General features: G+C 38.9%; 1 protein-coding gene across 1 annotated transcript; it reads left to right on the top strand.

The window, feature by feature from the left end:
• The first annotated feature begins 938 nt into the window (after window positions 1-938).
• CXCL13 (C-X-C motif chemokine ligand 13) lies at window positions 939-7,137 on the top strand. Its single transcript, XM_015074373.3, has 4 exons — window positions 939-1,089; window positions 2,763-2,895; window positions 5,675-5,755; window positions 6,282-7,137. Exons 1-4 carry the CDS (start codon window positions 1,026-1,028, stop codon window positions 6,304-6,306), a joined length of 303 nt encoding a protein of 100 aa, XP_014929859.1. The 5' UTR covers window positions 939-1,025; the 3' UTR covers window positions 6,307-7,137.
• Window positions 7,138-13,066: the final 5,929 nt, after the last annotated feature.

The following is a 13,066-nucleotide window of genomic DNA, read 5'->3' as shown; positions in this document are numbered from 1 at the left end:
ATTTTAATGACACCTTCCACTGACACCTGGTTCTAAAGCTCAATAACCTGCATACTTGAGACTGAAAGATTCTCTTCCTCAAAGTTGTTGCCTCCCTCCCTTCATCGAGACACGGGCACACCAATGAGGAGACACATACTTGCCCCCTTCCAGCATTTCCACAATGACCAAATTACATAAGTAATTGTATACTTCAGATGATAAAATAAAAGGTGGGAAAGTCTGGCAGGAAAACAGTAACCTAGTCAGCATAGAAATCTGTATGTAAGGAGACATTCATTAGGTGTGCAAATATTTACTAAGCATCTGCCAAAGGTTAGACTTTCTTACAGGGGCCAAGGGCCCAAGGATGTGCTCCACAGAGTTCCCTGATTTCCTGGCGCATGCTTTCAAATGTCATTGAGAGGGGTGCCTGGGTGGCTCAGTCGGACAAGTGTCTGACTTTGGCTCAGGTCATGATCTCGTGTTTCGTGGGTTCAAGCCCTGCCTTGGGCTCTGTGCTGACAGCTCAGAGCCTGGAGCCTGCTTTGGATTCTGTGTCTCCCTCTCTCCCTGCCCCTCCCCCACTTCCTCTCTCCCTCTCCCTCTCTTTCAAAAATAAATAAACATTTAAAAAAGTAAAAATTAACAAAACAAATGTCATTGAGGAAGCTTGCTGACCCTTCACTGAGAGAAGCAATCAAAGCCACAATCACAGTGACCTGTAGAACCTCCAGTCTGATGTCTTTTCCCTCTCTCCCCACCCCAAATTTCTGCAGCATCCCTGCCATTTATAATCTATATTTGTAAGACATATTTCATTATACTTAAGTGCTTTCAAGCCAATTCATAAAATTTGCAAGGGGAGTTCAAAAAAAAAGCAAGCTCAGCAATATTTGGGGACTTTTAAAACTGATGACACAGCTGACCTATTGGAGACACAGGCAGTGGGAGGGCCCTCACTGGTATAAATAAATAGGAATCTCTGTCCTCAGAACCCACAGTTTAGACTCAGAGCTGAAGTCTGAACTCCACCTTGAGGCAGAATGAGGTTCTCCCTGGGATTTCTGCTTCTCATGCTGTTGGTCTACAGCATCACTCCAGTCCATGGTGAGAACTTTCACTTATCTTCTCATTGTGCTTTGAGCAGAAATAGTCTTCAGCATTTCTTTCCTTTTTTTTTTTAATTAAAAAATGGGGAGCAATATGACTGAAATGGGAAGGGGGAGATTACCTAAGTACTCCTAGGTTTCTACAAGTAATATGCTTAGAGATTTAACTCTTAGAGGTTAGAGACACTTATGTTGTTAAGATTATTATCCATAGATAGAGATACTGAAGTTCAGCGTCCGTGTGACTTATCGTTGGTTTGTCTATTCCTGGTCTTTTTCAGATTCAGCTCTGCTATAACTAATTCTTTCCATGTATATATCTTCTTGGCTCTGCCTTTCAGTGCTACCCCTTCCGACTAAACCCTTTATAGGGTTTAAAGATAATTGACCTCAACAGGTTGGTCTCCTGCAGAGAACGTTTGGTGCAATTCTATTTGGCTAGCTCTGACGTGAGCCACTGTAAGCACAACATGGGTACTTAAGTACATGCTTTCTGCAAAGACATAGACTTCCAAGTCTAAATGGGGTGACGATTGTATAAATAGATAAACATCTAGTTGAAGTTGTAAGTTTTTATACAGCTGAGGAAATCCAAGGCATGTGCCTTGGATTGATATGATATAGTCTGAATGATATAGTCTGCTCAGGTATAAAAAAAAAATTTTTTTTTGCTCTTAAAGTATAAGGCATTGTTTTTCAATTATTTTGCTTCACATGCTATTTTTATTCTTCAAGAACTTCATCTCTCACCTCCTCCATAAAGCTGTCCCATTGCCCTGGCAAAGTCCTCTGTTCCCATCATGTAGTTTGGATCCTGGGTATGAAATACAACATTCTGTGACATTTTAGTTTTTGTTCATTTGTTTCATCCACCAAATTGTAAATGCCTTGAGAACCAGGGCCCTTTTATTTGCAAATATGTGTCAAGCATTGTGTTAGGCACTGGGCTTAAGAGGGTAGACTTCATTAAAATACATGAGATAAAGTAACTTATAAAAGTATCTAGTACTAATAACTTCTGTTATTGAATAAAAATAGTCTTGAATTTTTATTATCAGCTTTCGTTGGTAATAATTTGCAACCGAGATGAAGGACCAGCGTATTAAAATACATATATATATATATATATATATATATATATATATATATATATATCGTATTAAGATACATACATATATATATATATATGTATGTATATACATCTCCCGTGGTGTTTCCTTGGAGAGACAAGGAAGGGGGTGGTGAGCATGATGAGAACAGCTTATTACTACTCTGGGGACACTGTAAGGGATTCATGTCTTTGGTTTTTATGTGTTTGGAGGGAGGATCAAATCAGTTGATTTTACACTGTATGAATTATAAGTGAGTTTTAAGTCCCCAGAGCAGTCGTTCTCAAATTTTATTATACAATCACCTGAGCACCAATATAATGCTATCACAAATTTCAATAGGTGTCGTACTTTTAGAAAGCTAATTTTATTTTTAAGGTTTTGGTAGAAAATGTCCGAAAATAAGCCAAGACAAGCAGAAATACACAAACTAAAAGCATCTGGGTAAAAGCGCCAACTGGAAATTTTTAAATCTTCAAATGCACCGTATGAAAGGTCAGTAATTAAATTCAAGTTATGAATTATATGTCAAAGGGATTAAAATAACTGATTGTGTTTACAGGTGTTCTGGAGGCCTTTAACACAAACTTAAAGTGTAAATGCGTCCAAGAAACCTCAGCCTTTATCCCCATCCAACTCATTGAAAAGCTTCAAGTCTTGCCTCCTGGGAATGGGTGCCCAAACAAAGAAATCATGTAAGTTGCAGGAGAAAAATTTATGTGATTCTTTTCTCCCAATGAAAATCAGATCAAATGTTGCCATATAGTATTTTTTTAGTATTGTTGACATACAATGTTACATTAATTTCATATGTACAGCATAGTATTCTTATTCAAGAATCTCAAAGGGATTGATTTTGAGAGTTGCTAACAACTCTCAAGCTAATAATGGGACTCAATAATATTTGTTAAGTACCAACTTTGCAGCGGCCCTGAGTTAAGTGCTTTATTCACATTCATTCATCATATTCCTTTAACAGACATTAAGTTACGTCTAGTGTTATCACTGATCTGCAGGTGCAGAAACTGAGGCTTAGGGAGGTTAACCAACTGCCCTGAGGCAAACCCTTAGAAAGGGACAGAACCAGGAATACACCCAGATGTTCCCGCTCCAAGCCTCTTCTCTCCTACCAAATTCAAATTACCAGCAGAAGCAGACACTTTGTTCCCCAGAAGTTAAAGAGCAAGAAAATAAGTACCCACTACAGTCCTTGGTCTGAACATCTATTTTATGGGACAGTCCCTTAGCTTTAAGATCTACCAACGTTGATACCATTACTCTGATTGAAGAGTTAGGCTATGGAGTCAGCTGTGGCTGCAAGAAGTTTAATAGGTATTTTCTTTAGCTGAAATAGCATGATCTCTTGTTTCTGTGACCCTTTTCAGTACTTTCAGAGAAATCTGTTGATACTTCTATCATAACATTTTCCATGGCACATCAACTGAGAATTTACACATTGCACGCAAAGCCCCTAGTATAGTGCCTGGCACAACAGTAAATGTAACAAATGTTCAGTAAATGTTAGCTGTGATTATTATAGCATCACTGTGTTGAAGCAATCAGGTTTGTGGCTCTCTTTCTCTCTTCCATTCTCTCTCTCACCAGAAATAAGTTCCTTATAGACAGGGATCAGATTTATTTGTTTCTCTACTCCCAATGCTTTATCCCTTACCTGGCATAGAGCAGAGGTACAAGCAATGTTGGATTGTTACACTGCATTTTTTTAAATAATCCTATAGATCTTTTGTGTATCACTGCTTGGAACTTTGATTTCTCCTTCCTAGATCTATCTTTATGAACCAAGCATCCACAGCTCGTGGACATATTAGGCACAGCATCTTTCTCCACATTTCCTGACTTTACTCTCACTAGCAGCTCTGCCCCTGTACTTCTTTAGACTTTCAATATGTTTGTAATCAGCCACTTTTTGTCCCATTTTGATATGTGCTTTGGGTGTCGTGCTAGTTGTGTTCAACTTGTAAAAAAGAAATATGGGATATCAAAAACGTGTGCAAAAATTTTTCATTAAAAAGGCATTATACTTCCCAATGTCTTCACTGATGAAGGTTCTAACTAACCCACAATTATTGGCCTCAAACTCAGAGATGTCAAGTCCAGCCATGACCTTGAGAGCAGTTCCTCTGGCTGCATAGAAACCTGAGATTCTCTCCTCTCTCTCTCTCTCTCTCTCTTTCTTATTACATTTCCTCTGTCATGAGTCAAGTCTCTTACCTCTTAACCTGAGGAAGTAATGCACCCCAACTTTCTCTTCGCTAACAATAATCATTTTGAAGGGGCAAAAATTTGATTTTATATCTTGTCACCAAATTCTGTATTTCTGAATTTTAACCAGATATAGAAACAAAAGCTGGAAATTATGAGAAATACATAGCAATCAGGGTAAAAATGCTATGAGTCCAGATGGTCAGAAATCTATTTTCCCTCATGAACTCAAAAACCAAATTGGAAGACTCTGCCCAAGAACCCCAAAATGCTGTGACCTCTGACCTAAGATTCATTTACAAGGGTGGAGTTTCAAAGCTAGATGGACAGATCCTTCTTGCTAAGGTGAAGGTGAAGAAATCGTTTTGCTCAGAGGTCACCCCGATAGAGGGTTGAGTGTCCCTGGTCACTATCACCTAGGAGACCTCACATCTTTCACTGCAGGTAAAACATTCAGCACTGTGTCTGGCACTTATTGATAACTATTTAGATCCTGCCCATGTAGAGTGGTGGCTAAAAGTGTGGGTTCTGGAGGCAGATAACCTTCATTCGAATGCTGCCCTGCCCTTGCATTTGTCATGCCATCTTGGGCAAGTTATTTAAACTCTCTAAACCTCAGGTTCCTCATCTAAATGTAAGGAAATAATAGTTCTCTAGCAAAGGACTTGTGTGAGATTGACATAATCCATGTTACCTGCTGAGGATAGTGATTGGCGCATTGTAAGTGCTTGATCAATATTAGCTATTATTGTTGCTGCTTTTGTTGTTATCGAATCTCTCAGAGCAGTGAAAGCCTCACTAACTAGAGGTTCAACAAAATGCCAGGGGCACTCGGAGCGATCAGCTCTGTAACCTCTCCCACATTAAATGTCATTGGATCTGCTTTTCAAATAAAATTTTCTCAAGAGAGTGTTTCCTATCGTTTATTTTGTTCTCCCAAGCTCAACAGACAACCATCTATTTTATGGGACATAAAGATAATGTGATATAGATTTAGAAGTGAGCCAATCTTAGAGTCAGCTATTTGGTCCACCTCCAATTCATGTAAAGATTGTCAGCAAAGCATTAACCCCTGACACGTAAGATTCTGTTAACCTCATCTTCAGCTCCACTGGCTCACACACAGATACCAAACTGCCCACCTCCAATTCCACTTCATCCGGGAATATTTTTCTACTCCACTCTCCTTAAGGGCAGGATTGACTAAAATGTAACACTGCCTTATTTTTATTATTTTTTCTTTCCCCCCAGAGTTTGGAAGAAGAATAAGTCAGTTGTATGCTTGAACCCTCAAGCTAAATGGATACTAAAATTAATAAAAATGTTACAGAGGTAAGTCAGACATCCCAAGGGTTTTCAGATTCCAATTTGTACTGAAGGGCTTCCCTTTCATGGGTAGTCAAAATGGGGACCATTTTAATTATTTATTTATTTTTAATGTTTATTTATTTTTGAGAGAGAGACAGAGTGCACGGCTGGGGCAGGGGCATAGAGAGAGGAGGACAGAGGATCTGAAGTGGGTTCTGCACTGACAGCAGATAGCCCGGTCGGTGCATGGCTCAAACCCACGAACCGTGAGATCATAACCTGAGCCGGAGTCAGATGCTTAACCGACTGAGCCACCTAGAGGCCCCTAAATGGGGACCATTTTAAATTTATGAGAAATTCCCAAGACAAATATCCATTCTTCACTATTATTACTTTTCAAATGAGTAAGGGTGACTCATTTCAGTAGCTCAATAAACTAAATGGAAAGTCAATATGCACAACAGTCCTTGTTTGATATCTTTAAGGAAAACCAGTTTTTAGTAAGTCTCTCTGTGAATATGACTCTCTTGTTTTTGTTTTTATGTCACAGAAAAAGTGCTGTTTCAACTCCATGAGCTCCAGTGTTTAAGAAAAGAGTCAACTGATGCCAATATACCTACTAAGGACACCTGCCTATGCCCCTCCTCCTGCTCTGGGTTTTAGTTTTGTATTTGGCTGAGTCTTTCCAAGAAAAAGAACTTCCCCATATAAGCAAGCATGAAAATATATGTTAAATAAGCTTACAGAAGCTGATGTGGCCAACTTGAGCTTTTTAAAAATTATAGTACCCTTATACACTTGGACTTTGCATTTTTATCAATCAGGAAGAAAGTTTCCTTGAGGATACTTAGTAATAAATCACATCGGTTTCTTTGAATAGTATACCTCTTGTTTACACTAAATTTTCCTAGAAACTAGGGGAACAAGAATTTAAACCTCAAATCTGAACATGTGGCTTGAATTAAGAAGGAAATGATGGAATTCATTTCAATCATTTCACACCATAAGAAAAGCAGGCCTCCATAAGAGATTGAAACCTGCCTGGGAAACCCAGGGAATTTCATAAGAGACAGAGGGCTCTCATAGTAGCTATCTTCCATTTAAAAGCTCACTATTGAAAAAAATGGAGTCCTTTTCATTCGAAAGAGTTCTTTTACAAGATTTACTGTCCTGGACAAAAACTAATAACATTCAACAATCTCCAGACTTAAATTCGTAGAATATTCAGGAAAAGCATTTAAAAACTGATATTCAGATGTCTTCTTTTATACATTTGCTTTGATGAACTTTTCTTACTCATATCTTTTGCACAGACTTTTTTTTCCCTTGGTTTCTGGTACCTGATTCTTTAATGCTTCCTGTTGATCTAATGCTATTCAATAAACTCAAGTAAACGTTTTACTTAATTATGAGGAACTCATTCTTAATAGAGCATTTGCTCAAATTTAGACACTCTGACTCATCACAATGAAAAGTAGGACTTCATCATGTTAATTTTTGCTTGCATGATGCTTGCCTTTTACAGTTGTTTTAAATTATGTGGCAATGGGTGAGTGAAGTTATTCCTGATATTAACACAGGGGGAAAATGCTTGACTATGAGAGCTTCTTTTCCTTGATATACTCATCATTATTTCCTCTAGAGATTTCCAAATTCTTACCAAAACCTATTTTCACTTATATTGGTTCTTAAAGTCTCCAATGTTTGCTTTGACAAAGTTTTTCACTGGGTTTGACAAACAGAAGAAGTAGACCCTTAAACCCCCATCCCCTCCTTCCCTGGAGGCAGCCTGGCTCTCCCATCAGGGCTGGGCTTTCCCAGTAGGCTGGGTTCCACTGCCCTAGTGCCCCTCATTCCCCTTGCCGCTTTGGGGGGCCCACTCCAAGCACACCCAGGTTTAAAGCTATATCTGGCTCCTGCTTTCAATTCTCTCTTATTTTTTGATTTATTTTTATTAAATAGATTTCTTGGATGGGAGTAAAAAGAACCTATTAATGCTACTTTTTCTGTTGTCTACAACAGGAATCATAAAATGGATCATAAAATACCATCAAAATCCTGCATTCTAGCACTTTCCAGACTTCTACTTTTAGAGGTCAGGAATCACATCACTCTTTAGTTTTGTTTTGGTCTTTGAGAATGCAGCTAGATGAATATTTAGGATCCTCAAATAAGAACTATTACCATTTTCTATGAGGCAGCTACTCATGTCACCCTCATTTTACAGAGGCAGAAGCTGAGACACACAGGGATTAATAACTTGCTCGAGGCCTTACAGCTACTAAACAACAAATCAAAATTCAAACTCACGCAGAGTGCATACTTCTAATCACCACACAATGCTGACCACACTTTATAGGGAGTAGACATCACCGGCTCCATTTTGCAGAAGGAGAAGTTGATGCAAGTGAACATTTACTTGCCCCAAATCACATAACTAGTAAGAAGACAAAACCAGAATTCAAACCCAGGGCCTCCTGACTCCTAAATATATGTATTTCTTACCTCAGCCCCTTTGTCCACCATTTTTTTCAGGGCCAATCAAAGTTCCAGAAGATCCAAGCCTCCCTTGGGTTGAGAAGACAGCATGAAGACAGTGGGAAAATGTGGGATTAGAAATGAAACAATAGGACCAGGGAGGGTTCTCAAACTTGCTTTCCTTACCACACAACTACCAGCTTCTCAAAAGTCACAGTAGATTTGGAGGTGTTCAGTCTGACTGGGGACAGGGATCTTAACCCACAGTTAAATGCAGGATAACTTGTTGAGCCATTTAATGAGTGTCTGAGGAAAAGTGATCATTAGCTGATCTGAGCGTGTTTGGGTTCAGAAAGAGAATAATGAAATGGTAAGGCAAAATTCAGGTAATCCATGGTCACATACATGCAAACATACATAATTAAATTAATGAAAATCCAGAGTGAAATAGAACTGAAGGGAAAACACAAGCTAATGCTGGCCAACGCAGGACGTTCAACTCTGGGAAACAAAGTGCAGGAGTTAGAAGGCCAAGCTATGCAGGGAGCTCTTGGTAGCATAACACAGGGAACCTCTCACAAAGTGAGCCAAGCCTCAATTGCTCTACTCAAACCCATCTTACTGGTAGAAGCCCAAAGGAAAAGATTCTCTATATCAAAGGGAAGCAGAATTCTCCTTTCTGCCCCCTGAAGGAGCTTAGCCCTACCTCACCTGGACATGGCTTGCCCAGCTATATGAGTCTGCCTTAGTGATTTCCATTTTCTATTGCCTTCCTTTCTACAACTCTTCCCTGTCACTGAGATGTGTCATTTTATTGCTTCCAACTCTGTGTAAGGATTGGTACATTCCCCAAGGCTTTTTGCTCTGAGGTAAAGTTTGGTGGTACTTTTAAACACAATGAATGTGTTGGTGTACAGAAAACTTGGTGGAACCGAGAAGGAGAGGAAGCCCATGGGTCAGAAGGGTAATATTTGAAAGAGATATCACATCATTTTGTGACCCTCAAGGACAGAAGTTCTCTATGCATAGTCCCTCTGAAGAGCACCATTGGCAGCATCTGGATACTTGTTAAAATACATATTCTCAAGCCCCTCTCCAGGCCTACTGAATCAGAAACCCAGGGGTTGGGCCCAGAGTTGTAATAAACTGTGATATAACAAAAACTGTATTTCCTGGCACAGATCTCCAAAACCCCTTGGAATTTCCTGTCTCATAGGAGTGTCTTTTGTTCAGAATGAGCCCCTTTCAACCACACCTGAGTTTATGCTAGAGAGGTAACCATTGGTTACCTCATAGATAGCTTCAGGATGGGGGCTGGTTTCCAGAGGAAACAACCATGTGATTAAAGAATTGGACCTTTCAGCCTCACCTCTGACCTCCAGGGAGGGGAGAGGGGCTGGAGATTTTCAATCATCAATGGCCAATGATTTAATCAATCACACCTATGTAATGGAACATCCATTAAAAATCCCTAAACAATAATGTTTGGAGAGCTTCTGAGTTGGTAAATACCTTGAGGTGCTGGAAGGGTGGTACACCTGGAGAGGACATGAAACAATATCCCCCACCCCCCTCCTGCCCATGCTTCATCCTATGCATCTGTTCCACTCAGCTGTTCCTGAGTTGTATCTTTTATAATAAACCAGTAATAGTAAGCCACTTTCCGGGATTCTATGAGTCATTCCAGGAAATTATCAAACTTGAAGCAGGATTGTGGGAATCTCAGAACATGTAATCAGCTAGGAAGAAATGTAAATAGCCTGAGAACCCCATTTGCAGCTATTATCTAAAGTGGGAGTAGTTTTGTGGGACTGAGCCTTTAACCTGTGGGGTCTATGCTAACTACAGATAGTGACAGAATTGAATTAAATTGTTGAAGAAATGTAAATAGCCTGAGAACCCCATTTGCAGCTATTATCTAAAGTGGGAGTAGTTTTGTGGGACTGAGCCTTTAACCTGTGGGGTCTATGCTAACTACAGATAGTGACAGAATTGAATTAAATTGTTGGACACCCAGTTGGCATCAGAGAATTGGAGAATTGGTTGGTGTCAGTAAACACTTGAGGAAAAAAAAAGAAAAACTTTCACAATCCCTCCAGGTGATTCAAGTTTGAAAAACATTGGTCTAGGATAAGGGCCCCTAACCCTCATAATACATTAGAGTTATCTGGGGAGTTTTCTTCTTCTAAATATCAGGTTAATTGTTGTGATTTATATACAATAAAATTCACCCTCTTTAAACGTTCAGTGAGTTAGCTCAAACTGCCCCTGTCTTAGTCAGTTTCTACTGCTACTGAAAAGTACCAAAGGATGAGTGACTTATAAGTAACAGAAAGTTACCTCTCACAGTCTGGAGATTGGAAGTCCAAGATCAGAATGCCAACATGATTGGGTTCTGGTGAGATCCCTCTTCTGGGTTGCAGACTGATAATTTTTTCCTTGTAGCCTCACAAAAAAGAGAACAGAGAGGGAAGTGAGCTCTCTGGCAATCCTATTCATGAAGACTCCACCCTTATGACCCCATCTGATGCTAATTATCTCCCAAAGGCCCTACCTCCTAATATCATCACATTGGAGGGTAGAGCTTCAGCATACAAATTTTGAGGAGACACAAACATTCAGTTCATTACAACCCCAGTCCCTGTTGTGTTCTTATCATTTTGCCTTTTCCAGAATGTCATATAAATGGAAATATACAGTATGCATCTTTTTTGTCTGGCTACTTTCACTTTGCATAAAGTTTTTGAGGTTCATCATGTTATTGAATATATCAGTGGTTTAATTTTTTGTTGTTGTTGCTGACTACTATTCCATTGTATGCATATACCACAGTTGATTCAGTCACCAGTTGATGGGCATTTGAATTGTTTCCAGTTTTCAACTATTATGAATATAACTGCTTTCAACATTCACACACAAGTCTTTGTAGGAACATATGATTTTGTTGCTCTTAATACCTAGAAGTGAGATTGTTGGGTCATATGGTAGATGCATATTTAACTTTATAAGAAGATGCTAGACTGTTTTCCAAAGTATCTCTACTATTTTGCATTCCCACCAGCAATATATGAGAATTTCAGTTTACATCTTTACAAAAAGATGTAAAGTCTTTTAAACTTTAAAGTCTTTTAAACTTTAGATATTTTAGCAAATGTTTAATCTCTTATGATATTAATTTGTATTAATTAAAATGGCTAATGATGTTGGACAATTTTTAATGTGCTTATCAGAACCATGCATTTAGAGTAGAAACCTACCTTATGTGAAAGACTCTCCCCATTGAGTTACATTGGCAAAATTATCAAAAAGAAATTGATTATATATGTATGGTTCTACTTCTGGACTTGTTTTATTGATCTATATGTCTATCTTCATGCCAACACCATATGGTCTTGATTAGTACAGCTTAATAGTGAGTCTTAAAATTCAGTATCATGACTCTTCCTACGTTGTCCTTTTTCAAAATTATTTTGGACCCATGCCCTTTGCTTTTACATATGAATTTTTTTCTTTTTTTAATGTTTATTTATTTTTTTAATATGAAATTTATTGTCACATTGGTTTCCATACAACACCCAGTGCTCCTCCTCAATACATCATGCACCCTCCCCTCCCTCCCGCCCGCCATCAACCCTCAGTTTGTTCTCAGTTTTTAAGAGTCTCTTATGTTTTGGCTCCCTCCCTCTCTAGCCTTTTTTTCTTTTTTCCTTCTCCTCCTCCATGGCCTTCTGTTAAGTTTCTCAGGATCCACATAAGAGTGAAAACAACATATGAATTTTAGAATCACCTAGTCAATTTCAACCTTCCCCCCAAAACAATTTTGACTGGGATTGTATTGAATCTATAGATCAATTTGGAAAGAATTGGCATCTTAATAATACTAAGTCTTTCCAGACATGAACACACTACATCTTTCCATTTATATAAAACTTATTTAATTTCTCTCAGCAATGTTTTGTAGTTGTCCACATTCAGATCCTGTACTCCCCGCCAAGCCAAACCATGAGGTGTCACCTTTAAAGGACGGTAATATGAAGGAGCAAGACAAACAGATGTGTTCTTTATTTATCATCCATTTAATTTGGGAAGTGATCAGATGTGTCTTCTAGCTTAACTTTAATTGGACAGTATTTCTCCCTCCTTGACAGAAAAGTAGTAAATACTTGAAATGATATGATGATGGGACACCTTCTAATTCTCTCCCACCAGATCTACAAGTCTACTCAAATCTCCCCCTTATCAATTCCCTTTTCCTACATCAGAGTAGGTAACTCTCCTCCTCATTCCTCCATGACCAATCCCTCTACCTGTTTTAAATCTCATCCCCTTTCACTATCTCAGGAGTCATTAACCATACTTTTGTTCTCTTCTATAATCAAGCACTTCCTCCCAGTTCCAGCTGCATACCATTTAAACATATTTTAGTCTCTGTCAAAAACGAACAAAAAAATTCTTCCTGGCCCTTTTCTGACTATCATCCCTACCTTTCTTCACCTCCATCACAGCCAAACCTCTTGCGTTGTCTGTACTCAACATCTCCACTTCCCCAAGTCCTGTCACTCTGTAGGACCCTCAAGATGAGGCTTTCACTTCTTCACTACCCCAAAACAACTCTCAGTAAGGTCACCAATGACCATTGTAACCATTTAAGTCAGCTATTTCTCCAAAAGTGCTATGTAGCTCAGTGGCTTACAACAAAAACATTTATTTCTTGTTCATGTGTCTTTAGTTGAGCTGAGGTTCAGCTGACAAGAGTGACTTTGGAATTAATTCAATTCAGGCCATTTGTTTGGTTCAGGTCTACTCCACACATCTCTTATTTTGGAGGTATCAGATGATATTCAGGGCATATTCTTC

The sequence above is a fragment of the Acinonyx jubatus genome, chromosome B1, assembly GCF_027475565.1.
Source record: "Acinonyx jubatus isolate Ajub_Pintada_27869175 chromosome B1, VMU_Ajub_asm_v1.0, whole genome shotgun sequence".
Lineage (NCBI taxonomy): Eukaryota > Metazoa > Chordata > Mammalia > Carnivora > Felidae > Acinonyx > Acinonyx jubatus.
Note: the sequence above shows the minus strand (reverse complement) of the source record. Positions and strands in the feature narration are given on the sequence as shown.